At 31.3% G+C, this 27745-nt stretch overlaps 2 protein-coding genes across 3 annotated transcripts in view; one reads left to right on the forward strand and one right to left on the reverse strand.

The window, feature by feature from the left end:
- The window catches only part of Dpp10 (Dipeptidyl peptidase 10), a 131637-nt gene that overhangs the window by 40011 nt on the left and 63881 nt on the right, over nt 1-27745 (forward strand). Inside the window, exon 3 of one of the 2 annotated variants that reach the window (XM_085195365.1) lies at nt 21268-21481. In XM_085195365.1, the coding sequence (XP_085051491.1) occupies nt 21268-21481 (214 nt within the window). The remainder of the gene's footprint in view (nt 1-21267; nt 21482-27745) is intronic. The other variant, XM_085195366.1, reaches the window with a different exon arrangement.
- LOC146533394 (trypsin-5-like) lies at nt 3577-13801 on the reverse strand. The gene is made up of 7 exons (XM_085194533.1): nt 13717-13801; nt 12663-12725; nt 12297-12450; nt 8454-8550; nt 7712-7873; nt 7311-7433; nt 3577-4083 (listed from the first exon to the last, which is right to left on the reverse strand). Exons 1-7 carry the CDS (start codon nt 13799-13801, stop codon nt 3577-3579), a joined length of 1191 nt encoding a protein of 396 aa, XP_085050659.1.

Raw genomic sequence — 27745 nt, forward strand, 5'->3', positions numbered from 1 at the left:
TAAATTTAGGGACATTCACATAGCACTTTACAGGCTAGTGAAATAACACCAGAGAGTAAACAGGTCAGTAATTACTAACAAAAAGTCTGCAGAAATTTGAACTGTAAATATACATCAATAAAACCTAAATTTATTTGCATATTTATAAAGTTGAATCGTAAACTGAAACAACCCTTAAAATCTGTTATTCCGGAAATATTAAGACATTTTACAAATTTATTCTCAACTTACTTTGATAAATTTATCATATATTACTAGTATCTCATTAAATATTTTAATTTATAAATATGTTTTTAATTTGATTTTTTTAATTAAAATAAAAATTGAATATATAACTGCAATTACAAATCTTAATGAACTACTTAGAAGACCGCCAGGTTTTAATTTCACCGGTTGAAATGAAACCTTTAAAACGTAGTTCAGAACATTAAAGTTATTTATTTCCAAGTTTACTCAAAAAATTTATTATCGATATTAAAGTATTGATTAAATACGAGTAAATATATGAATATAATAAAAATACAAAAATTAAATTGGAACTATCTTCTTTTTGAAATCGGTTATATACTAAGTTATATTAACTAAGTGGATTAGTAAAAGTTTGTTAGTTATAATCCAAAAGAATATATTCAGTTGGTAAATGTCGAGTAAAAACCAACTCTATCCTCTATCCTAGAATATCTACTCCTAATTCATTATCGATTCCTAATTTCTTTTAGCTTCGCGCTATATCCTGAATATAGCCAGGGAAGGCAGAGGAAACGACAATCAAATCAATTATTACTGTTTTCTAGTAAATTTTTGCCAACTAAATATAATTATTAACCAGTTCCATACATTTGCCTCTAAATTATAATCTATAACGATAGCATGCATCGATATACACTAGAGTGTAGCTCGTAGAGTCGCCGGGGACCAATTATGTGTTGTTTTACAATCATTGGCAGGCTGCCTAACGAGAAACGGTAAACGAGACGTGCTTGTATTTTACGATATATTCGTGTGATCATATTACTATATGACTAAACGGGAATTATATTAGTTATATAGTAGGTTCGATTCTCACTTGGTTTGATCATTATATTTACAACTAGCGACCCCCTTGCGGCTTCGCCCGCTTTTACTACTGGATTATTCATATAATGTATGTTTGCAAAGCACTTAAGATAATGTGAAAATTAATTAAACTCTAATGCAACCCGCATTTTCGTAGTTTCAATAAGGATTTTCCAATTGTTTTACTCGGCAAGGATTTTTTAGTAAGTACCGTAATTTTAAATCTGTGCTACTAATCTTTTCAAGTACTTATTAAAATATATTTATTTAAATAGTCAGTAGTAATAGTAGTAATAGTCATTTGACTATTTTTAGATAGTTAAATGACTATTTTTAAACGGAAGAAATTATAAACAAAAGCCTACCTACTGATAACTACTACAAAACATATGAAACCAAATATATCGCGCTGAAATAATACATTCAACTGCAATTATCCAATACGTGCAAACGCATCTAAATCTTCGTTGCTATAGAGGCAGGCGGGTTTTTTTTTTTGAACTTGTGGTCAATGAATGTAGAAAATTAATAAAGTATTTTAAAGGATAAGGATTAATACCATTATGGAAAAATATCCCTCACAATAAAAAATATATTGAAATTACTATTTTTAGATAAAAATATGATCACTACACGTTATCCTTAACAGATAAAAATATGCTGTCGCGGACTTTTTTGTAGATCTTATTAAGAGGAACAATACTCCAGTACATTATTTTCATGTAGTACTTACCATTAAAGCAGCGCATGCGCGAAAGTGTCTCAACGTGTAGGACTTTAGACACATTTATCGTATTTATGTTAACTTACATAAGAATGTACAAATAATAAACCTAAATAATACTCGACCTAATGGTGAAAACCGCATAAAAATCCGTTGGGTGGTTTAGAAGAAGAAGAGTTAGAAAGTTCAGACAGACACGAAAAGCGACTTTGTTTTATAAGATATAGGATAGGATAGGATATATTATTTATTTGACTTTGGGAAGAAATTGTACAGCCGAAAAATGTTAAAATGTAAGGGATAAGAAACTGTACGATCTTTTTTAAAAACAACAACAGAAGTTAGTGAATTTAACGCGGCGTTGAGCCCCACCACTCGACGCCCAAGGAATTCCGAGCGGAAAACGGAGAATGTAGTGTCAGAATAAGCCCTTTATGCTTCAGATTTGGTCTCATTTTTAGCCGACAGTTGTTGCAATAAAATGTAAATTCCATTGTTCATTTAGAGAATGGACTGTTATAAGAGACGTCACAATAAATAATTAGTGCATTTAACTTGAGTCTTTAACCGTCACTGGAAGGAAATTTTAATTCAAATTCTACAAGCATTGTTGATATTGTTAGTATTGTACTGCATAATATGATATTTATACTATTAAGTTCATTTACTTACAAAAAATATATTTCTGTAAAGATTTTTTCTACATAACACATACACATACTAATTCTAATCTATATATATATAAAAGGACTTGTCCTCACTGACTGAGGTAAGACACACGCACAACCATAACCGCTGATGGAAGAAACGTGAAATTTGGCCAGATGTTTACTTTCGTAATCTGGACATCCACTAAGAAAGGATTTTGAAAAATTTTAACCCTAAAGGGGTGAAGTAGGGGTTCTAAGTTTGTATGGAAAAAAAATTAAATCGGCACCGATTCATATAAAATTTGAAATTTAGATTTTTAAAAGTATTTAAGTGAACACGTGTTTCATCGTTTTCTACAATTCTCCCCCTAAGGGTGCAAATAAGGGGTTGAAAGTTTGTATGGGTGTTTTTTAAATCATCACCAATTTTTATAAAATTTGAAATTCAGACTCTTAAACATATATAATTAAACACATGTTTCATGGTTTTCTTGAATTCACCCCCTAAAGGTGCAAATAAGGGGTTGAAAGTTTGTATGGGAAAATTCTTAAATCGCTACCGATTTTTATAAAATTTGATATTTAGACTCTTAAAAATATATAATTGAACATATGTTTCATGGTTTTCTAGAATTCACCCCCTAAGGGAGCAAATAAGGGGTTGAAAGTTTGTATGGAAAAATCTTTAAATCGCCACCGATTTTTATAAAATTTGAAATTTAGACTCTTAAAAATATTTCATTGAACACATGTTTCATGGGTTATTAGAATTCACCCTTAAATACGCAAGCGAAGCTGCGCGCATCCGCTAGTAATTACATAATTATACATGTGTGGTTGTAGTGCAGTTAACCACTAAAATCTCATCAATCATCATTTTCAGCTTTACCCTGTATCCCACGAGTAAGAGGGTAGGCAGAGGGAGCTTAGTGCTGTGGCATTCCGCTCCCCACTTACTGAACTTAACGCCACATTTTGCCCCGACACCAGACGAAGAAATTAAAGTAATAAGTATTTCGTTTCCAAGTAGGAATCGAACGCACAACCTGTCACGTTTACAATCACACTTTGTGCCCTGCGCCACGACTGTCCTCAAATCATAAATGCTACGTTAAATAAAAAATAAAAATAATATTAGTCTTTCCTTTATTGATTAATATCATAATGTTCATTTAATTTACTAAGCCAGTGAGGAGGCATAAATTGCATAGACTTGCTAAACTTCTGCAACCACTCCTTCTTCTTTTCATTTAGTACATTAGGGTCCATTGTAGTCGACGTTCTCGCTTTAGCCATATTCTGTAGGTATGACTCATAAAAACTCATCCGTGGTATAACAGAATTATCCTCAGCTGGCTCTAAAGGCACGTCAATGGGCTCAAATGGCAAAGTGAGCATGAATTTTTGTGGATCTATGAAAAAAGTCGATTCGGTAATCTCCGTAATATTTTGCGGCAACTCCGTAGTTTGCGCGATGGGAGTCGAATTAGTTGTGGGTCGGCTGCCCTCATCCCAAATGACCGTGTCTAACCATCGGGAAAATGTTGAAACTTTGGGAAAGGCATGAGTTTTTGTGTATAGCGCGCAAGTATGTAGAAAAGATGATATAGCTACGAGTGTGTTGTTCTGGATGACAGCCCCGCCGTTGTCTTTCTGGAAATAGATAAAAATAATTTCAAGTTATATCAGAAAATGTATTTTAGTAACATTTTAACTATTTGGAATTATTTGCCTTTAGATTGCCTGTTTTAATATTCAATAACATAAAACGTATTTTATTTGAAAATAAACTAGAAGTTCATAAAATATCTCTTAGTTTCTATATTGAAGATAAAATTGAATTTCATAGCGTTTTATATCTCTTAGGAAGTAGGAAGTCGATAGGAGACTATGAAATATAAAACTTATACTTTTAGAAACGTATTACATAGACGTGTTCAGGATATTTTTGTTGAGAGCGTTTATGAGTTTTTGTAAACGACTTTAGCAAGAGTATAGAAAATATACTGATGTTTTGTAAATACTTATCAGCTTCACACTTTATCCCCGCATTTATATAGCAGGGAATGCCTACAAAATCAAAGTCACGATATTCCGTTCTCCGTTTTTGATCCATTGTGTGTAGACCTCAACGCCACTTAAGGACTAGAGGAGGCTAATGAAAGTAATTCATTCCCCCGAAAGAGGATCGAACCATGGCGTTTAAGTTCAAAGGCTCATGCGTCTCGCAGAGGTATTCTGGGAACCTGGAGTTAAGACACGGGAACGCATTTCCATTAATAAGTGTTCTCCGTTCCCCACTTTCTGCCAAATTCTCGAGGCATTGCATGTTAAGTGGCAGAACTAAACGCCACGCGTTGCCTCCCGAGTAGGAATCGAACCCAAAACCGTTCCGTTTACAGTTATAATGTCATAAATTATATTTACAAAAATATTTTTTTATTACTCAAAATAAATTTTCATGGGTTCAAATCAACAAAAATTAAGTATAGCCATTTTCGTCACATCATAGATGAAGCGAATGAGAATAAAATTATACAATGTAAATGTAAGCATATTGTATATGATATATTTTTATATATGTCATATATTTGTAGTAAAAAAATAAAACTGGAACGTTTACTGCTTGCAAAATTTTAAATTCGTATATAAACAAGGATTACGGCCCCTACGTAAGCCAAATATGAAAATTTAAGGCTGTTTGCCTAGCAGGTTGCAGAATGGAGGAATTGTGACTCTACACGGTACTCGCGTATTAAATTAAATTACATAGAAGCATACATATCCTAAATTATTTAGGCTCTCATATGTATGTAATTTTTGAATTTTTGAAACTACATGCTTTCTGTGGTTTTACTTACATAATTAAATTGAAAATATTGTAGAATTATTATAACCAAAATATATATATACCAAAGAAAGTTGTTGCTGGCCTAAAACTAAATCTAGCTGCTGGCCACAACTCCGTTTACGTGAACTTTATAACGTAAAATGGGGCCCATAGGGTTTAGGATTTTTTTTCTTACTGCTTCCCCAAGACAATTTTAGATAGAATTTTCATGTAACCACCTATTTAATAATGTTTAAAGTAGAGAATGAAAAATAATACAAAAAAAATATTGAAAGGGTTCTTTTCACATTTTTCTTTTGAATGACGAAGGTCGAATGCTTAGAATTTAGACAATACAGTAGCTGTTTCTCACGCTTGACCCAGAATACTGCCGTTTTCAATTAAGATAACAATATATTCCTTCATGTTTTGTAACATTTTCTTTGAACAAAGAAAATTGATACATTTTGAAGAAGCTACATACGTATTATAATATTTCAAAGAAAGGTTATTTTCTTTGTTATTGCTTATGTCAATATTATAAAGTGATCAAATCGTTTTCTTAAAAGAATCTCACATGGCATCATAAATTTCTGTTGCTAACTAATTTCAACTACGTGTTCTGTTTGACGCCGTCTTGGCGCGGGGACACAAGGGTGCGACTGTAAACGTGGCATGAGGATTCGCTTCCCACTTTGAGTGAAATATATATTAAATATTCATATTTTTTCGCTGTGGTGACGAGGCCAAGCGCGGCGTTGAGTTCCACCTCGTAATGGAGTAGAAATAGGATAAAAAATGATTACACTCTGTTTAAAACTAAGAAATTTAACTGAAGCAAAATCTACGTTATAAAGTTTTAATAAAATTTTTGCCTTAACATTCACAACTGACTTCTACAAAATTATGCGTAAATTCATTGTGAAAGTATTTATCTAAAACACCTACATACCTAAGGAAGGTAACTAAAAATATAAATATTCTTTGAAAGCGGTACGTCACATCTTGCTATGTTGTTGAAAATATGCCGATATTGTGAAATATAAGAAATATCTAGTTCCTTTTACCTTTTGTCAAATGTATCATTGTCACCGCCCGAAATCGAAAACCGGAAAGGTAAGCCGAAACGAAAGATGGAGGAATGCTTTTGATATTCCAGTCAAATAGTAAATAGTGTTTTGTGTGAAAGAATTATAGTAAGATACCATTGTAGCGCAGTCGCGACGATAAAAAGATAAAAAGAAATGATTGTAAGTTCAAATTATTTGATTAAGTAACCATATATGTATTAAATATTTTAGTTTTTCTGTTATGGTTTCACAAAGCGTGCTGCTGAGTTCAGCCATCTGACATGAAATATATATTTCCAAATGATAAAAGTGGAGAATGAAGTCATTTGTTTCTAAGTTTAACTGAGTTTTACTAAAAATATTGACCAAGTAGAATTTAAAAATTTTAAATAATTTTGATTATATTTGATCAAAATCACTACAATTTTGAAACTGTTGTATTAGAGATAAAAGACACGATCTACATTAAACATTTATTTATTTATCTACATTATTCAACTAGAGAGAACTAATTGCACGACGAGGTTGCTAATTCAAATCTCATTCGAAGTGTCATCGATTATATTATGCACGGACAGGTCTCGTTCACTGTTGGACATATCCAACTGGCATACTAATTATATGGTAGGGTTATATCTTGAAATCTTGTTTAATTTTTAATCATTTGTATAAAATATAATTCATATAATTTTATTACAGGAAAATTAATTTGAATAGTTGAGGTATCATAGCACAGTGGCATAGCGTCTGATTGTAAACGCGACGAGTGTTGGTTCAATTTTCACTTGGAGTAATATAATATTTATGGTATAAAAATCGCATGGCGTTGAGTTTCGCCACTCGACACATAAAACTTAGGGAAAAGGGCGGAATGTAGAAAACGGAGTGCTCTAATACAAGGTTCCCCTGCTATATGCGGGATACATAGTGAAGTTAAAATAAAGTAAACTAATTGTAAAGGTAACATGTAAGTAACTTACTCTACAAAAGTGTCTATTAGGATCCTGCACACCGCCCACGCAGATGTAGCGACCAGGGAACATCTTAGTTGACGGTTCACATATCAAAGGACTTATTATTGGAGCATTCACTATTCTCAAGTGCTAGAGAAAAAAAATACAAGAATAAGTTTATTAAAAATATAAAACTTACAAAAAAAAAATTCAGCGGAAAGTAGGGAAAAGAGTGGTTTAACACTAGGTTCCCTCTGCTACCCTGCTATATGCGGGATACAGCGTGAAGCTGCGTGACGCAGCGACACAGCTCCTGACTGTAAATACGACGGTTGGGGTTATGAGTTGTAGCTAACTTAACGCGGCCATGATTCGTTAAATACTGTACATTCATGTTAAGTGTATATAGAAAAAGTTGAGAAACTTACACCAGAAGGAGTCCAAGCTAGCATGGAGGAGAGAAACCCTAAAGATACTTCCTCGTCGGGGCTTGGCAATGACACTGGTTGTACGGTGGAACTAAATTCTAAATACCTCGTCAGTTTCACTGCTGACACTTTGACATCGAAGTTATTGATTAGCATTTTGATCTATAATAAAAATAATAACAATACAAATTAATGGATTCAGCTGTAAACTAATATTGGTTATGGTTAGTTGTTATGTTTCATTATTTATTTATACAACAATATAAATCCCTGAGTCTATCTTAGAGCTAACGAAATAAAGTAAATAATGATTTTATTTACAACTATTTTTAATATTTATTTGATTTCAATTTTATAACAATTTTAGGTATTATTTACAGAAATCTTAGCATAGATCGGGATTTAAGCTCACGTCCACTCGCTGTCAGAAATCTTTGAAAGTGTTTGCGATGTATTAAAAATAAAATAGATGTTGAATGCCTTTCTTTATTAAGTAAATGACCAAAGTAGGAAAATTCAAACAACATCATTTCTTAAGTAATAGTTAAGTAATACTTAAGTAATAGTTAAGTAATAGTACGCACACTGTCTAAAGACACGACTTCTAGCTATCTAATATTCTCAATATTACAAACTGTACAAGCTTCTTGGAGTACATTAAATGAAATAACGATATTCTCCAGAGAGTACTAACGCTTGCCTTAATATTACATAGAAAATGTAAGTAAATGTTTAACTTTACCATTGAAACGGAGCCGCCCTTATTATTATAGGAGCTGCCGGTCCTTATCGTGTATGCGTCGAGGTTCCTGTGACTGACGTACGCTGACACCACTCCCCTGGTGGCAATATTAATATTATAATGTAAAGCAAATATAATTATTAATTAAGAATTAAATAATTTAATGATGGTTGACCTTTATTTGACCTTTTTAACGTTAAATCATAGTATTTTTTTATTTTACCTAGTTAGTACGGACTGTAGTAACGTAGATGATATATTTTAAACCATAAAATTATCGAATAGACATTTTGACACTTTGTTTTTTATATTAAGAACTCTAATTTGAATCTTAAGTATCCACATTTTTAGATGCTTATATATTTTTTTTCTCTACTCTACAAAAGTATTTATATAATTCTTTTATATAAAATTCACAACGGCCTAATTAAAATTGAAACCTGCGCACTCGATGAACACATTCCACCGGACTTATTGAACTATTGTTAAAATGTATTGAACAGAAAAGTTATTAAAAATAATGTATTATTTGTTTTTAAATCTCTGCACTTGATATTTTTTAATTTGTTGTTTTTATTTTTATAGCTACACAAGGATCGTGGGTTCAGTTACCACTCGTGGAAATGAAATATTTAATATTTACATTTGTTTATTCCGGTAACAAAGCAAATTCGGCGAAAAGTAGGGAATGGAAGTGCCTTAATAGGAACGGAGTGTCTTAAGCGAGACATTGAAGCTTAAATTGTATTAGTATTTATGGAATAGAAAATATCATTCAAGCTTTATGACTTTCTACTCCGTCTTATGACGTAGCACGAGGAAACTTAGTAGACACAGAACGATGAGGTTTGGTGAGAACACGAATTTCCACTTTTCGCTTAAATAAAACGTGACTGTACGTGCTTACGAAGCATCAAGCCAAGTTGTACATAATATATTTTATTCAGTGTCTGCACAAATTCGGAAAATAAAAAACCAAGGCTTTACTATATAAGCTTAGGTTTAAGCTTAGGTTCAATTCTCAAGAGATAAATAAAGGTTTTCTAATAGATTTGTCAAAATACTGCGTAAATTTTTAGATAGACTATTTCAAAAGATTCTTTAGATTCTCTAGATTTCTTCGCCGTGGTGACGAGGTAAAGCGCTTTGTTTAGCTCTGCCACTCCGCTATGTGAGGAACGGAAATGTGTTAATGGGTACGAAATATCTTAATACTAGGTTCCCAGGTTCCAGCTGCTTACCATACTATGAGCGGAACACAGCGTGAATAAAAATAAAAACATATATTTGCATAAAAAGGACTTGAAATACTATGTATTTTTTTTCATCTTGTAGGTATATTCTGGTTAATACCAGTGAAGGCGGTACGCTCGCTCCAAGATTTGTAGGGCATATGTTAGCCTGGGTATCTTTTATTGTAGTATTACAGTCCCTTCTCAACGAGATTGCCATAAAGGACCCCTTTTACGAATATTTTATAAGCGATATAACTTTATTATTACTTTTCACCTATTTTCTGGAATTTTATTGCGGTCCTATGTATATTTGAATACGCTTAATAATATATGTAATATGTATTCTTTAATGTTGTGCTTTTTTGAGGAGCCTAAATGATGACAGGGGTTGTGTTAAATGTGGCATAAGTATCCCACATAAAATAGTATATAAATTAAATAAAAATATCATAATTTTTTTTCTTTGTGCGAAGCAACCTAAAATAAATTTTCCAAATTTGATCAATTAATTTGTGTAATCTAGGTTAAAAATAATAGAGATAATTTTCACATGACCTATTTTATTATTTTAAGGTAGTAAACATACCATAAATACTGATAGAATATTTTTTTTGCTCAGTACACAAAGAAAGCCTGGTGTCAAGACTCTCTATTCTCCAGTTTTCACTGCCCGAACGAAAGCCAGATCTTAATAATGAAGTTTGTCATACCACAACCGATAATATTAAAAACTATATTCTAAAACTAAGGATTACTAAAATAATCAGTTCTGTTCTATAACAATTTTAGGTTATGAAATTTAGAAGACAAAATGTCTCATTTTGTCTTTATATTTGGTCAGGGTCAGGTTTACTAGTTTTAAATAACAACTAACCAACAGGCTTTAAGTTTAAATAAGTGAAAGCGTTCTTAGCACGTACTTGTATAATTTTAAAACCTCTCTAAATTCGTCCGGGCCGCTGCCATTAGCAAACATTTCCACACTAAAACTTTTGGGGCGTTTCAGGTCTTTGAGACCTTTTATAAAGTTCAATTGTGCGCTTATAATAGTAGGGACACTTTAATCTATTGTTTTAAATTAAACTAGCATTAAAATGTAGGTATTATTTATGGTTATTTCTATACTAACATTATAAATCCTTTTTTTTATTCACGCTGTATTCCGTAAATAGCAGGGTAAGCAGTGGGAAACTAGTGTTTAGACACTCCATTTCCCCATTTTCCCCAAGCCGCTCGAGGAAATGCATGTTGAATTGCGGAACTTAACGATGCGCTTAACCGCGGGGAAAATGAACATGTTAATGGCAATGTGTTGATGTCAATGAATAATTTAATTTTCTCTCTGAAAATATCAAAAAACTTTTTCTTACTCTCTGAAGGATTGCAAAAAAGGCACAATTTTGTTAATGTACGATTATAACTGTTAGTAATAATAATAAAGTTAACAGTTCCTAAAGTCGTTACGTAGTGTTTACGCGTTTTGTATTTACTGGCTCGTTGGTGGTTAGTTCGCCCTCTAGATAAGCGTAATTACAGTTTAAATTTGGTTTTCCGCAATTATATAAAAATAAAGAGTTTTCTTTTTTTTAACTATCTTTTGCTTATAAAATGGTTTTATAATATAAAATTATTTAGTACTAGTTAATAGTGGGCGATAGCCTACTAATTCATTTGGGTGAAATATTAAATCGTTTTTCCGTTTCGATGAATCTTCTCTTAATGTTCTCCTACATTCTCCAAGGAACTTATACACGTTGTCTGTGTATTTTCTGTCAGTCACTAATTACGCTATACATTAAATTATAAATTTCGATTAAGAATATTGATTTTTTTACGTTAAATTGAACGTCACACAATATAAGGTTTCAGTATAAGAGCTATGACAATAGCGTGATGTAATTGTATTGATTAATTTGCTTAGAACTTGTTCATGCTGTATCTAATACAGCATTTCCATTACTGGATGAAAATTATATCGTTGGTTTTATAACAATTTTAATGCTTTTAGCATATTAAAAATACCTGTACATAATATTCTAGTTGAAATGAAAGTTACAGTTTTGGTAGACAGAACTTGCAGCATTCACTACGCAATGTCTCAAAAATTTAAAAATTTCTTAATACAAGTTTCCATCTGTTTACTTTGCTATAAGGGAAAGTTGTGAGGTTTTTTCTTATATAGTAAACTAGTGGACCCGAACACGGCTACGCCCGCTTGAACTATACGAAATATTCGTTTTTTTAAATATATTTGTGAAATTATTTTCAGTTTTCAATAGAGAGATGCGTTAAGCAAGTTCGTTTAGGGTGACGTTTTCTAACAACAAACTTTGCAAATAGTTGCTTAGCAACGGCGGTTGTTATTAACATGGCGGAATAAATTGCATGTCAAATTAATAAGTATTTTAATATATTGGTATATGACGAAAATATTACAAATATGAAAAAAAAATATCTTATGTTCATCCCGAGACCCTCAAGTATCTCTATATGAGTATTTTATCACAATTAAATTAACGGCTTGGGCCTGATTGCGTAAAAGACAGACAGACAGACAGACAGAGTTACTTTCGAATTTATAATATAGTTATGGATGGATAATACTTACGTGGCGAAGCATTTAGATAAAGTAAGTAGCCAGTAATTGTTAAGTAGTACTGCGCTGCATTCGTAAGCATCGTTCTTCAATAAAACAGCTGCATAAGGGTGTTTTATTATCTGTGTAACGGATGCACCTACTAGCAATCTGCTGTCTTGTTTATCTGTGGAATAAAAAGTAATTTTATATATTCGTAAAATATATTAAAAAATATGATTATAGAAAAAAAAAAGAAAATATTTAATAAGACTCTCGAATTTATTGATTTTAATACTTTTATTTATTAAAAATATATAATGAGAAATCTTGCAAAATTTATGTTCAAAATATTTATAGTGAAGCCCTGTATTTTCCTTAAATTAAAGCAAATCTTACCTATATCCTTAGGGTAGGAGTAATTTTGCGTGACATTATAGTCTCCGCTTAAGTCCCGATCTCCTAAAATAACATAAACAAGGTGCCTATAATATATGTAATGAAAATGGAAATACGGGGTAACGCTTATTTTAAATTATATAATAAAAAAATGTGTAATTTCAAAAATTAACAAGACTCATGAAATAGATGTTATAGTCTTATTAATTAATATAAGTATTCCGCACATAGCGGAGTAGGCAAAGGGAACCTGGAAATCTGGTGTTAAGACACTTCCGTTTCCCACTTTCCGTCGAATTATGAAGCGTGTTCAGTGACAGAATCCAACGCTCCGCTTTGCCTGGTAACCAGAACCAGAAAATGAAAATATTAATTATTTCCCAGAGTGGGAATCGAATGAACTACCTGGCACGTTTACAGCCCCACGCTCATACCTCTGCGCCACGGCTGGCCTCAAAAAGCGTTTTAAGTGACTAACAAAAAAAAACACATTTATTTTATTTCAGCAAAGCATCTGAAATTAGTTAAGTGAAATATCATGTCCACTTACAATTAGGAAGGAAACAAGGTACTTTACTTAAAGAATTTCTGAGACATTTTTGTTTAGAATTAACATACAAATTATCATCGTGTAAGAGTGACTGTTAACAGAGTACTGAAAGAACTTTATTGTGCATAGTTGTAGGTAAGTTTTGCGTGTTAAAAACAGCTTTAAACAGCGTCACAATGAGATACGAAAAAAACATGATCATTATACTATAGGTTTTTGGGGCCCTTTTAAATGCATATTATTACTTCATCTACTATCCGAACTCCCCTCTTTATATAACCAAACTCGAAATGGTTCAACTAGCGCCGCCTTCGAAGTACGTTCTAGAAATTATAATTAAATTGATAACAGTTCGCTGTACTTGCAATACTTATTGCTCCTATTCTATCAAGTAAAATCATGTAATTGTTAAGAAATAGTGAGAACTACAATGATATCTCCATAACATTGCATATAGATATCTATGTGTGATATATGTATGTAGTAAACTTAAATATATAATACCAGATTCTTTAGTATCTTCGTCAGTGTCAAGTTTCCCTCGAACGAGGATGAAAGTAACGATCAGTACAAAGCCAATATACCGCATCTCTGGAACGCACTGCGACGGTTTATTGAAACTTTTTCTTAGTTTTGCGATTGTTTGCTATATAGTGCTTACAATGAACAGAAATGTCGAAATTACATAATCTTTAATATTTAACTCTAATCTAAGTTGAGCTTGCACAATGATTATGAAAACTTTTAAATAATCTTGTATATCTATATATTTTTTAAAAAGACATCTCTAGGTATTTACTACACATCTATTGAATTATCTATTTAGCACGGTAGCCAGAGAGAACTTCAAAGAAAACAAATGTTAATGTATTCTAATCTTCACCTATCATCTATCACTGGCAGGAATCTAGCAGAATTCTTTTGTCTTATTAAATTGTAAAATTAAAATATAAATATTTCTATATCTCGAAGTCTTATCTACGACCAAAGCTTTTACAGTCAAATACGTCACAATAGAAGCTTTAATACTTACATCGAATATAAATTCATAAACTCACACCTAAAACAGAGGACTAATGCTGATTTTCATCGTTCAAATATTTATCCGTGTCGCACGACTGCAGGGAGGCAACTAACGTAACTAACCTGTAGTCAATCAACATGTCAATCAAATATGGTTTTCGAACTAAATAACTATGGGAGAGTACGAACTGGATATCATCATGTTAATACTAAGTTGGGATTTAAGAGAAATATTATTATGATTTGAAATCAAATTTCGAATAGATATCAACTGTTTTGAACTTAAATTTTAAACTGGCGTAAGCTATAAAACAAAAGTACAAGCAAAAATCGACTTAGAAGGCTGAAAACATATTTACTTACCAGTTCCTTCTAGTTACTAGTTAAATAAAACATTATCTGAGACTGCCATCTTAAAAATATTTTTCTATTTAAGTAAGTTCCACAAAGTGCCAATTCTAATATATTGTAAGGTCTATAGTATACAGGATGTTTTCGCTCGCGCTGAAAGTGTTTACGTCTCGCGCGATATGACCGCGATTGAATCGAAATCGAATGAAGGAACCAATATTGCAAAGAGCAATAAACGTCTCATACACTTCGCTAATGTGCTACAACGCTTGAATGACGTTAGACTTTTATACAAAGTAGATTTAATAACAAAACAACTTGCTTAGTATCTGTCTAGCTCTTATATAATTCTATCATTTTCTTGTAATTATATAACTTATATTCAGTTATATATAAAATTATATATATAAGTTAATTTAATGCATAGGCATCGACGTGGTCTAATTAGCAATATTTTACAATATTTCAGGTTTACTAGGAAAAAGTATTACTTCTATTCTATCTAAACGTTCTTGTAAGATAATGCAGTATAAATAAATATGTAAGTAAAGACCTACGAGTATCTGTACATTGTTTTCAGTAACATTACTATAACAATAGTGATATTAGCGTCTCACACTCGGTGTAACGTATTGCCTTTTGGTATCTGATATTTCTTGTTTATACTATATTTGAAGTTAACACTCTTAATACATATTCAACCTCTCAGAATTGGATAAAACATCGTTTTATCGACTTCTAGTATCGAATTTGTTATAATTTCGTGAGTATATCCAATGAAATACAAAAAAGGTGTTTGGTATTTTGTAATTCATGTCCCAAAAGGCCAAATCGAAAGTTTAAATTTGTATAGACAAATTGCAATCGCTGTTAATCAAAGCTTGAACGGATTGCTGTAAACAAGGGATTCAAGTTGAAAACATTGCAACCAAAATATATGTACTCGTATAATACTTGGTTTAAATAGATTAATTAAATAAATCCAATTATACAAATTTAAAAAATATTAAATATGCCTTTTAGATGGTACCTACCAATGGTATGTTAATCTGAAAACTAAAAAGATTGCTTCTATCTAAGAACCTGGCGTCAAAACAGACCATTCTGCATTTCCCTCCTGAATTCGAAACGTTGCGTGTTGATCGGTGGAACTTAACGCTGCTGAAAATAATCACCAACGCTGATCCACTGCGCTCTTATGACCTTTTATGATTGAATATTCTTTCTTATAATTTTGAGCGAGAATCAAACCCATATCCTGTGATTCAACAAACCAGACTAACCATTAAAGCAACAGGCAATACAAAATAACGAAGTTACTTATAATATCACAAAATGGAGATAGAGATACACAAAGTACGGATAAGTACTGGAAAGGAAAAACAAACTTGATACGAGTGATCTCCGCCGTTAATAGCCACTTGGACGTTAATGGGGGCTTATCTTAATTCGTGTCGCCTTACACTATGTTTTCCTGTGGCTAAGAGTATATCGTATAGCCCTGATAAGACGTTCGATAAAAAGTTTCCGCCAGATAATGGGGGAAATAGTTTCAGATATATCTAAAGTTAATGTAATGATATCTATACTTCTATTCTAATGTTATACAGGTAAAGAGTTTGTATGGAACAGGTTAAGCACAGGGACTAAGGTTTAAATAAAAAAATATTTTTGGATTTGTTAGTCGATATATCGAAAAACTTTTTAATTGTACTATTTAAATGATTATTTCACTTCCCTACTAACTTATGTTGCTAGAGTAAGAAAAAATCCAATTATACTATCTTATATATTTTATTGAAACAGTCCGATAAAAAACTTCCATTTGGTAAGTACATGGAGAATCTGCTTTTATTTTTAACGATATCAGTTTTTATTATGCTTATAGTATTAATATAATGTAATATTTATTCATTTAAAAAATGAGGTATGGAAGAATAATTAAAAAAATATAATTTTACGTACGAAATGGGACGTAAAGTGGGTTTATTTACCTGCAGCTTAAACAGCACCTGCTCCCAACTGCGCACAGCCTGGTTACATATAATAATATCGTTAAATTTAAGGGTATTTCTCCTGAGAGTAGAAATGCTTTCAAATTTTCGACGTCCGTTATGTCCTTACATGGACATTATTGATAGATACGAATCAAAACTCGTTTTACAAATGTTTACAGTTGCAACAAATAGATTTAATGAAATTTACCCTAAATGTATTTTATAAACAATTGGTAGATCCGTGTCCATCCCTGAATTTCTTTACCCACCCCAAATTTTTTGTAAAATATATGTTTTTTGAAAAATTAAGAAGCCCTAACATAATAAGATCATCAATTTAAGTCAAGAAAATATCCATTTTCCCACAGAACTTAAATTTTCGTTTTCCCATGGTCTACATAGACCTAACTTCATGGGGTTTCTTTTAATAATACATTAAATTCTAGTTACCAAATTCACTATATCTACACATATCTACACTTTTAAATGTATATCTATCTATACATTTAAATTATATTTATAATTAAATTGTTCAAATTCTAAATACTTCAATTACTTAAAAATACCAATCTTCCAATGTCATAGTGAAAACTGATAAACAATTCATTTCGTTGAATTTGATGAGAATTTAGCTTAATGGGAAACATAATGAATGCGACCGAAATGTCGCCATGGAACTATTGATCATTGGAACGCAAAAACGGTTATTCGACAGCAGTTTGGGTAATTAAGGTCAACGGAGGCATCGTTAAATAACTTTCCAATTATATTGGTTTCTGATTATGATTCATAATTATAAAAGGAAATGAGAATGGGATATTGCTTATTTGGTGCAGTAATGACGTATTTACATTTTAAAAAAAAAGAGTCAATAAATGCTAAAATACTACTAGTTAGATAGATTGTCAGTCGTGCAGGTTTTAAAAAACAGCCCTGTTGTTAGTCACTAGTTTGTCAGTGTTAATGGTTTTTTAGTGATTTATACAGCTACATGTCGAGTGATTTTTTACTAATATAAAAGCCAAATTCATTAAATATTAATATTCCTTTCATATTTATTTAAATTTCGCACATTCTGGATATAAGAACCTAGTCTAGATAGGTATTACTCAACACATGTTACGATAAAAAAACGATTTATTTCCATATTGAATATATACATACATATATGTGCTAAGTATAATGGTCCTTCGAGCCAACCTAAAGCAATTGATCATACGCACAAAACCGATTATTACGTGAACGTGACATTGCGATATTACCCGTACATTATATTTCGATTTCCGTAGACCTTTGATGCTTTAGACTTGTAATTTTTATAAACAGACTAAAGGAAATTTAATTTGTCTGTTAATTATTAGTTTTTTGTTGTTAAACACACATATATAAATATATTAAATGTAAATTGATGAAGATATTGAGATTACATATGTTTGTAAGGATGGATGTTTGTTCTACTTTGACGCAATAACTACTGAACACATTTAGATGAAAACTTACAGAAATATAACTTATACAGCAGAGTAACATTAGCCACAACATTAACATAGGCCACAATTTATATAAAGATTTCATATAATTTGGTTATAATATAACAACAACTTTAGCTTGTAAAGGACAGTCACTTTTGACGCAATGCAAAATATCTCTTTGAGAACGTAGTGTCATAACACTAGGATCCCAGGTTCCCTCTGTCTACCTAAAAGCTAAAAAAATCCTTTTTTTAAAACTGCGAGTTTTTAACATGCTATATCTCGAAAATAAAGCTGTCTTAAGGTTAGGTTAGCTTAGATTTCTTCTGTCTACTCTGCTAGGAAACAGCGTAGAGCTGTTTTTATGAAAATGTATACATATTTGTCCTATAAGTAAAATGAGAGATGGAATCAGGAAGTAATAAATGATATTATTTTCTTTCTACTAGACCTCTTTAATGTCTATACTAAATTCAAACGAGAGTATTTACGAGCATATTCGGTACAAGTAATTGCACCATTTTGATATGAGAGGCTACAAAATGGCGTCTCCAAACCGAACCTTGAATAATTATGAGACGTGTAAAAATATAATAGCACGTAAAATATATTATTGTATCAAGTATTTTTCATATAACAAGTTAGACAGAGAATACTTAGGGTTAATACACTTCGTTTTCCATTTACTGTCCAATATTTGGGATATTACATGTGAAGTGGCGGAACCAAACGCCGCGGTTTGTCGTCTAATTGGAGCTAGGATATAAAAATGATTGATTCCCTCGAGTGGGAATGAAAGTACAGATATTTTAACGTAGTTACTATTTTCCTATGATTGCAATAACATTTACGAGCGGCACCCTAACTAGAACTTAGATTGGATTCGCACAGATTCATTGTGTCAACCGACGTTTACTTTAGTTGGATATTGATGGATGTGCAGATGACCTCCTTCGGGAGGAGACGTTGGGCATTCGGAATTAGTTCTCATACTGAAATCTGTATTCTCATTTAACTAGTTTGGTCTCAATGCATAGGAAGTTTATCCAATTAGATTAGAATTCAGTCATTTACAAAGAAAAGATAAAAAGATCGCTTCAGTAAAAAACGGATAGTATGATGGAAACCTTACATCTTGGTGACTACTGCCTAATTCAAATTTTAAAAAATCTAGATTTTCCCGACTTTTAGACAAAAAAAAACAGTTCACGCAGTATTTCGTGTCTTGCTAGAGTAAAGAAATAAAAAGTAAATTTCCTGTCGATATATATTTATTTACCTATACTTTCATATCATAATCACTTACAAATTTGTTATAATATAGGTCCGAAGCTTCAATCAAGCGTGTATCCTTATCACAAAACACTTCTAACATCGTATAATGGACGAGTGCGGGTAAAATGGCCTTCAGGGTGTAATGCCGACGCAATCCTACACTTCCAGATATAATATCCTGCTTATTACCCGTTATTACTTTTTTGTATTTTGGAATATATGTAGACGTTTTAATTCATTTGAGGGTATGTAATATTATAAAAATTGAATACGCAATGCCTCCAGAATTCGGCGGAACGGAGTGTCTTAGCACTAGGTTCCCTCTGCCTATCCTGCTGTGTGCGGGATACAGTGTGAAGCTGATTATTATTTTTTTTTTCATTTATGAAAGTTTTTTTTCAGAGAGACAGAGACAGAGAGACAGTGGTGGTTTCAATTCCTACTCGGAAAAATAGATAACTGTTATTTTTTCTCACTAATAACAAGATAAAGCGCGGCGTTTAGTTCCAGCATACCACACTCAATGATAGAATATAAGAATGAAAATGGGGAATGGATTATCTCAACACTAGGTTCCTTAAGCCTAACGAAAATAATAAATAATAAAAAGAATAACAAATCAATTATCTATAATATATATATGAAAGTTCTAAATATACTAAAAATAACTGATTGCTAACCCTTAACGTAATGGATTTATAGCACACAGTACGTTATAGCACAGCATTGTTAAGAGCCATGATAAATCGACTGTTTCCGGTTCGTGCGTTATCAACTCAATAGCCTCAGATTTATGGTATTTTGTAGCCGTTTTTTATTAAGAGAGACCATTATTTTTAATTTAAAAATGTTTTTTTTTTAAATATCCAGATTAAGAGAAGATTGTTTTTAGGTGAAACTTATAATTGATTAATAAAGAAGCTGTAAGATAATACAAGCATTTTTTTAATATCAATAAGTTCAGAAATTTTTAATAATTATTTTTAATTTGTTCTAATGACCACACTTTTCTTAACCTAGAACCTTCATGCACAAAGTCTCAGCTATTAACAGTAGATATAATAATTAATTTTTATTTTTTTTACGTTCAGATCGATCGAGACTAAAACTATATAAAGGCCGTATGGTTTTTGTAATAATATAATCTTTGTCGATAAAGGAACTATCAATCAAAAAAAGAAATTATTCCATTTCCACAGTTCCTAAGATTAACATGCTTAAACAAACAAATTCCTCAACCTATAAGGTTATTAATATAGATAAATCTTCTTATTTTTTCTAATCGTACATCATATAAGAATATATGAGAAAAAAAATGGAAATTATAAAGCTAGGTACTAAATAGATTGCATCCGACGTATGTTGCCTTTGTAAGGCTTTGCGTGATCTAACCCGATTTACTTGCGCTTGTATAGTTTCTATTAAGTTATATTGTTTTTATGATGCTTAGGTACAGGATGTTCAAATATATGTCCATACATGTAAGTAATAATGTGCCAACTAAAATGGTTCACCCATTTTCATATATAACATTTATTTTACTGCAATAATTTCATATATAGTGACAGGGAACCTAGAATTAAGACTCCGTTCCCCACTTTCCTCTGAATTCTCGGCATTGCGTGTGAAGTAGCGGTACTCTACGTTGCATTTTGTCTTGTTATGTAAACTTATCCAGAGTTGAAACTATGAACTAAGTTTGCATAACACTTAATTTTATCTTGAAAATATTGCTAAGAAATTAAGAAATTATTGACTTAATTCTTTTATGCGATATCTTCAGTGAAATTTTACCCTAAAATCAATACTTACAGCTAAATATTGCAATAGATTCGTTATTAAAAAATAATTTCACGCTTTTTCCGTAAAACAGGATAGGCAGAAGGAACCTAGTGCTAAAACTATTACTATCGATCTAACCAAATAATTTGTTCCAGAAGCTGGTAGTTGGCAGTCCGAATCAGCGTAACTGGAGGGGGATACTCATAGCTCTACTTGTGATAGTAGCGGTATTAGCCCTCATCGTGACATCAGTCGTTCTCCTGACGCCTCCTGATGAAGGGCCCAGGGTTAAGGGAAGAAGGCTGAAGATACAAGACCTATTGACTGATGAGCTGGTGCCTGTGAGATGGAATGGGACTTGGATATCTGGTAAGGACTATTTAATTGTAAGATCAAATCGTTTTCTTTATAATCATATTTGTAAATAGATTCATTTTTATAACATGAATCTGGTGTCTTTATTTAGGAGACCAGGACGATAAAAAAATAACTTTAACCATCTGTTGGTTATTCTCTGAATTTTTTGTAGTATTTAAAGATCCAAAGTTTTACAATCGTTATTTACGTTTTATCGTTCTAAGTCGTAAATCTTTATCTAATATGCCGAAATCATAAAGTACTAAATAAAATGTATTACAAAAAGAATTTAATAAAATCTGTCGTGAAATAATATGTCAAGCAATAAAGTGACAATGGAGCTATAAAATCTGTGTGAAATAATAAATTTTCCAAGAAATAAGTCTAGACTTTTAGATAATATCGTAAGAATCTTGTAGTATAAAATTCTTTATGGATAAGTCCATGTTTTTATGCTGTTTAGTGTGTAAATGACTTTATTATATTTAAACATATTTTATTAGAAGATCTCTGTATGTAACTGCTAAACTTTCGAGACATTACGTGTTTAATGGCGGAAGTCAACGCCGTGATCCGTGATTTGTCTTGTTAAGATATCGAAGAGGATTGAAGAGTGATGAATGAATGTAATAATTTGTTTTCTCGACTGTAAATCGAACCCACTACCTGTCTCGTTTACATTCGCACGCTTGTGCCCCTAGGTTACTCCTGGTCTTACTATACGTTTAAATTCACATAAACGGAGTTACAGGCGGTCACTAGTTACCAAATAAACCAAAACTTCACTCCTTAGTATCCAACATATTTGATTTATATGCAGTCATTAATTAACGTCACATGGGAAATTATATTATTGTTCGTAGAGACAATACGTCTATTGTTGCCTTATTTTCTCTGTAATTTCTTATTGATTTTGTTATATTTTTTGGTTAATATTTTTTTAGTTTCACGATGTATCCCACATATAGAAGGGTAGGCGAAGGTAGTGATAGGACACTCCTTCCCCACTTTACGCCTAACTTCTGTTCCAGCTATACAAAAAGGGTTTCCAATTATGTAAACCATATTAAAATTAAATTCCAAATAACTCAAGAAGTGTTTTAAAAACTTCGATAAAAGTCTATAATCCAAAAAGATGGAACTTACAAAAAATCAATGCCTCCCAGCAACTTTTAGCCGTTGTTTAAACATCGCTCTGACTTTATTTACCGATGCTAATGGTATGCTTTCGGTTTGTTTTTTCAAATGATCAAATGAAATTGAAAGAGAAACTGTATATTTTATTAAGTCTTATAATTTCTTTAAGCTCTATTTTTAGAGATAAAGGTGTATATATTTTTTTAAGCAAATGAATATTTTTTTATTTTTTTAAATCGATAAATAAATTATTAATACTATGAAATTGAAATCAAAATTTTGATATTTTCATAAAATATTTAGCTATAGTAGTTAAGTCTATGATGTTATTACTACAGTAAATCACTTAAAATTATCGTCAAGACTAAGTATTAAAAAGATAATAGTTGACCTAAAAACTTGATGCGCTCCACTGCGAGTAGTTCAAGAATCTTTTAGACTGAGAATCTCGAGAGTTTAACTTATGACTTTCATACAGAAACAAGGAACCATGGCTGCTTAAAGTATTTAATATTAATTTATTAAAGAATTATTGAAATATGTAAGAGTTACTATATCGTGTAATGACATAACACAACCAAAAGCGATACAATGACAAAACAAAGCAATTGTGTTGCATCTAAGGTAATGGACAAGCGAGTTACAATTTTACATATTTATTTTCACATAACGTTTACAGAAAAAAAAAGGATATTCAAAAGTAGATAAGATCTAAGATATATATTTTAACTAGTAGTCCCTGAGATTTACTTGTTAAACCAAATATATACTTCAGCTTTATAATATTAATATTTGTCATTTGGGAATCGAACCTTGTACAAAACAGAACTAGCTATTAAATAACAACAGGTAAAATCAATACCGAATTCAATGAAGTCACGTCCAAATCATTTTTTTATTGATTGATCAAAGGAATTTTGTAAAACGAAATTAAAACAAACGCAAATAACAGAGGAAAGTTAAAATGGTACAAAAATAGGTTTGCGTAGACGACTGTCGTTAGCTTTTGTTTGTAGAGACTGTTCTATTCAAAGGAATGTGAAACGTTTATAGTATAGAGTCACGATATTTCATATAATTAACATGGTACAGAACTTTTTGAAGACTTTTTGTTAATATATTTTACTTATAGTAAATGTTAAATTCTAGACTAGTCGTGGCGCAGTGGTTAGGTTCTGGATTCGATTCCCTATTGAGGCAATGAAATTTTTAATATTTTCTTCAAAGCACGTCGGGCGTTAATTATTACCACTCAATCAATTCGATGGAAAGTGGGGAGCGGAGGGCCTTAACACTAGTCTCTATATCACTAAAATCTATAATATATAGACATAATTATTACCAATGATAGATACTAATGTCACAGAGTGAAAATATCACATTCATTTCAGCATAATAGATACAACTGTCCTCATTATATCCATCGGCATCGTTACTATTATACTGCACTCTATTATTTGAAATTTCTTTGTTGCTTGTTACATATACATACATATATAGAACAAATTCAAAGGACGCTACCCCTTAAAGATTTTTCAATGAAAGGCTATACTATTACTGAATATATTGTTGTCGATACAATTATTTATTTACTGTAATATAATAATCATTATAGAAAAGACAGTTTTAAAATTTTATATAAGTGTAAACACGCAAATATTGTGCACAAATGCAAGTGCACTTCTTGCTCACTTCGATAGTTAAACCATCATCGATTGATCATTGATTCCCACTGGGTGGAATGAAGTAATTTTATTTTTCTGCTGACAAAACAAAACGTGATGTCAAGTCCCTGGCGGCGCGGGTTAAAAATGTCTAGAATTAAGGAAGTGGAGGTCAGATTATCCTGAAACTAGGTTCAACTGTGTACTCTACAATGCGGGAAAAAGCGTGAAACTGTAAAAAAATATCACATGTCTAAATAAATAATTCGCTTAGTAATATCACAATCAACTCGTCTTATCGACAGTATTTAAAATAAAATTTTAGGAATAGCCTTGTTGCCACGAGAAAGTAAATGTTACTTTGCCCTACAAAAAATACTTGACCTTAAAGCTTTGTACAAATAAATATATACTTAGTATAACACTATGCGATTTGCGATTCCATACTTACATTTATATAAAGAACCGCAGTTCAAACGAGGCAATCTGGCGTTCAGCCAAATTACTGGCATATTAAATACTCAGTTACACTTATATGGTAGCTTTGAAGAAATGATGCTTAAGATATTTTTAAAATCGTATAAAAAAGTATGAATCTTTTTTCTTTTTTTTTTTGCTTTATGCTGTATCCCGTTCTAGTCGCACAAAGTTGAATTTCAAGACGTAAAAATATTCCCATTTTTTCGCTTCAGTAGGAATTTTGAGGATTCCTTAGTGCTTCCCTATAATCCCTAACAATAACTTATCTATGTCCATGCTAAATTTCATCTTTTTAAGTCCAGTCGTTTCACCTGTGGATTGTCCATCAGTCAATCAGTAACGGAAGAAGTTATAATGTATGAAACATTAATACAATAATATACGTATAGCAATCAATATATTCTCTTTATCACAATTGATTTGACTTCACCTTTGCTCTCAAAAGAATATGAAATATCGAATGTCTTTTGAAGCTTCTTTATTATTGAAAGTAGCAGCTGTTACACAATACTGTAGCAGATCCTTTGTATCGTATTGAGAGAAATAACTTGAGGAATATTATTGAAATAGAAATAAGTACAGTGTATGTCTGTGTGACTCAATGAGTCGGTTGCTAGTTCGATTTCCACTCTGGGAATGAGATATTTTTATTACCGTTGATAACAAGACAAAGTGCGGCGTTAAGCACCGCCGTTAAACACGCAAAAATAACGCCACAGTATATATAGCACACACTATGAAAAGGAAATATTTTACATATAAACTTACTTCATAGTTTTAATCTTTAATTTAAAATTTTAAAAAGTCACTTCATTATATCTGTTCCTAAATCATCGACGACCGCAGCGCGAATGGTCTTTCCCGTTTGGCATTAGTCCAAATTGGAAGCATATTACACATAGACAACGTATTTAGGCTATCGGTGTTCAAGTGATAGAATTTATGGCTATTTCTAAAGCTTGTCAACGATAAATTCTAAGTTAGTTCAATTTTTGTAGAATTTATATTAATTTTTGTTATAATGGAATATCCCAAATCCAAATTATCAAAATATTCCTAGTTTAGTGGTAAAACTCATATTCCTATATGAAAAAAGAATATACCTAAATTTTTTAAACACAACAAAACAGTGAATACAAAAAACATTGTACAACGTCTAAATCAAAAATAATATCTCTAGAAATATTACATTGTATTTTTTTATTTATAAACGTTCCAAAAAAGATATTCGTTTTCCTTTCGGTAAAACACTTTATTACATTATTTGACATTCAACTTCATTCCTAACAGTTTCTTTACAAAATAAATATGAAATTAAAAATGGTAAATCTAATAAAACCCGAGTTTCTTTTCGTGGAAACACAATGAGAGGGAAATTAATGGCGGTATTTAAGACGTAGACGAAATTATTATTTTGGCTTTTGTTTTTAATGATTTAATAATTCAAATAAAATGCTTTATTTTTGTATAATGTGATAATATTATTTCTAATAATTTAGGTTTTTTATATTTACAGACTAAAAGATTATATCAATATGTATTTCTACAGTCTAGATAATACTGTAGTAAAGTAGCTGAAAGTCTTAGTCATTATATTGGCACCCAGCTTGTAGGTTAAAACAAAAAGTTGTAACGGGAAAAACGTTGTAAGGAAAAAGTAGAGTATACTGAGGGATTATTTTTCATGTAGGGTAAAACCGGGATAGATGCCACAGTGGGATAGATGCCCCATTTTCAAAATACCTAACTTCCCGAACTCGCGACAAAAAAATAATTGTACAAGCAGGAGCCACAGTCTTCCCGCACCAAAGTTATTCACGGACATTCGTGCAATGAGGACGCGTTTAGCACATTTTAGTAAATATCTCCGCGGCGAAAGTCGTGAACGCGTCAAAGATTTAAAGGTTAATATTTTGCGTTGTATAACTTTATAATTTGTAATCAATTACGCTATATTTTTTATTACGTCGATGTATTGGTTCATTAAGACTGTATCTAGGTGCTTATAGATTCTATTTTGTTTATAATTTACTAAAAAAATTCCTTGGCATCTATCCCTATCACAAAGGATAGTTGCCCTGATTTTTCGAGGTATAGGTGCCCTTAGGGGCATCTATCCCTTTATACTCAGTATATGGAGTTAGGTATATATTTTTAAAATATTTTTTAAAGTATTTATTAAATTAGCATTTTTTAAACACAAGAAAGATATAGCTAAGAGAAAGCAAAAACAATTGAAAACTAAGTTAGACTGTTTCATTAGAATGTTTAGAATGTTTTGAAAACTATAAAAATACGAAGTCGCAATCCGACTGGATTCAATGTGTAATGTGTCAGAACTGGCTACATGAAACCTGTACACTTTTCAGAAATTATTGCGCAAGATGTGGAAAAATAAAAACCCTATCTGGCTAAATTTTAATTAAATTGGAATAACGAATAATTATTATTTGAGATAATTAGAGAATTAGAATAGATGATTAGAATAGATAACTAAAAATTATATTTTGTTCTTTTTAATATAAAAATGTATAATTGTGCAATGTGGATGTTAGTATTTATGATATTATAATATTTTAATTTATAATATTAGTGTTTTACAAGAAAAAATATTAAGAATTGTAATTTTGTTGTAAAAATATGATAATGGATGTTGAAAGAATTAATATTTTAGTTACACAAATGTTTTAAATTTTTAATAATGGTTACCTATTTTTGTGATATTACAATTTAATAGCAATTATAAGATTTTAAAAAACACTATATACTTTTCATTATTATGATTATGTTTGTTGGAAACAAAATTGCTGTTTTAAAATTAGAATTATTTAACAATTGGTTTGGTTTTTTCATTTAATCGGTATAAAGTGCACCTACCTTACTCTGCAGGCATCTATCCTCCCCAGCATTTTCATAGTGGGGCAACTATCCATATAGGTGGGCATCTATCCTCAAAATTAGTGTTTCACGAAAAGCTATTTTTTGCAAAATCTAT

Source organism: Heliconius melpomene, chromosome 12, assembly GCF_056956725.1.
Source record: "Heliconius melpomene rosina isolate 202511_hmr_F chromosome 12, ASM5695672v1, whole genome shotgun sequence".
Taxonomy (NCBI): Eukaryota; Metazoa; Arthropoda; class Insecta; order Lepidoptera; family Nymphalidae; genus Heliconius; species Heliconius melpomene.

Coding starts and splice junctions, on each gene's coding strand:
- LOC146533394 (XM_085194533.1), bottom strand. CDS start 13,801: ATGCGGTATATTGGCTTTGTACTGATCGTTACTTTCATCCTCGTTCGA. Junction 8,551..12,296: donor TTATCTAAATGCTTCGCCAC/GTAAGTATTATC, acceptor TATTGCCACCAG/GGGAGTGGTGTCAGCGTACG. Junction 4,084..7,310: donor CTAATAGACACTTTTGTAGA/GTAAGTTACTTA, acceptor ATCTATTTCCAG/AAAGACAACGGCGGGGCTGT.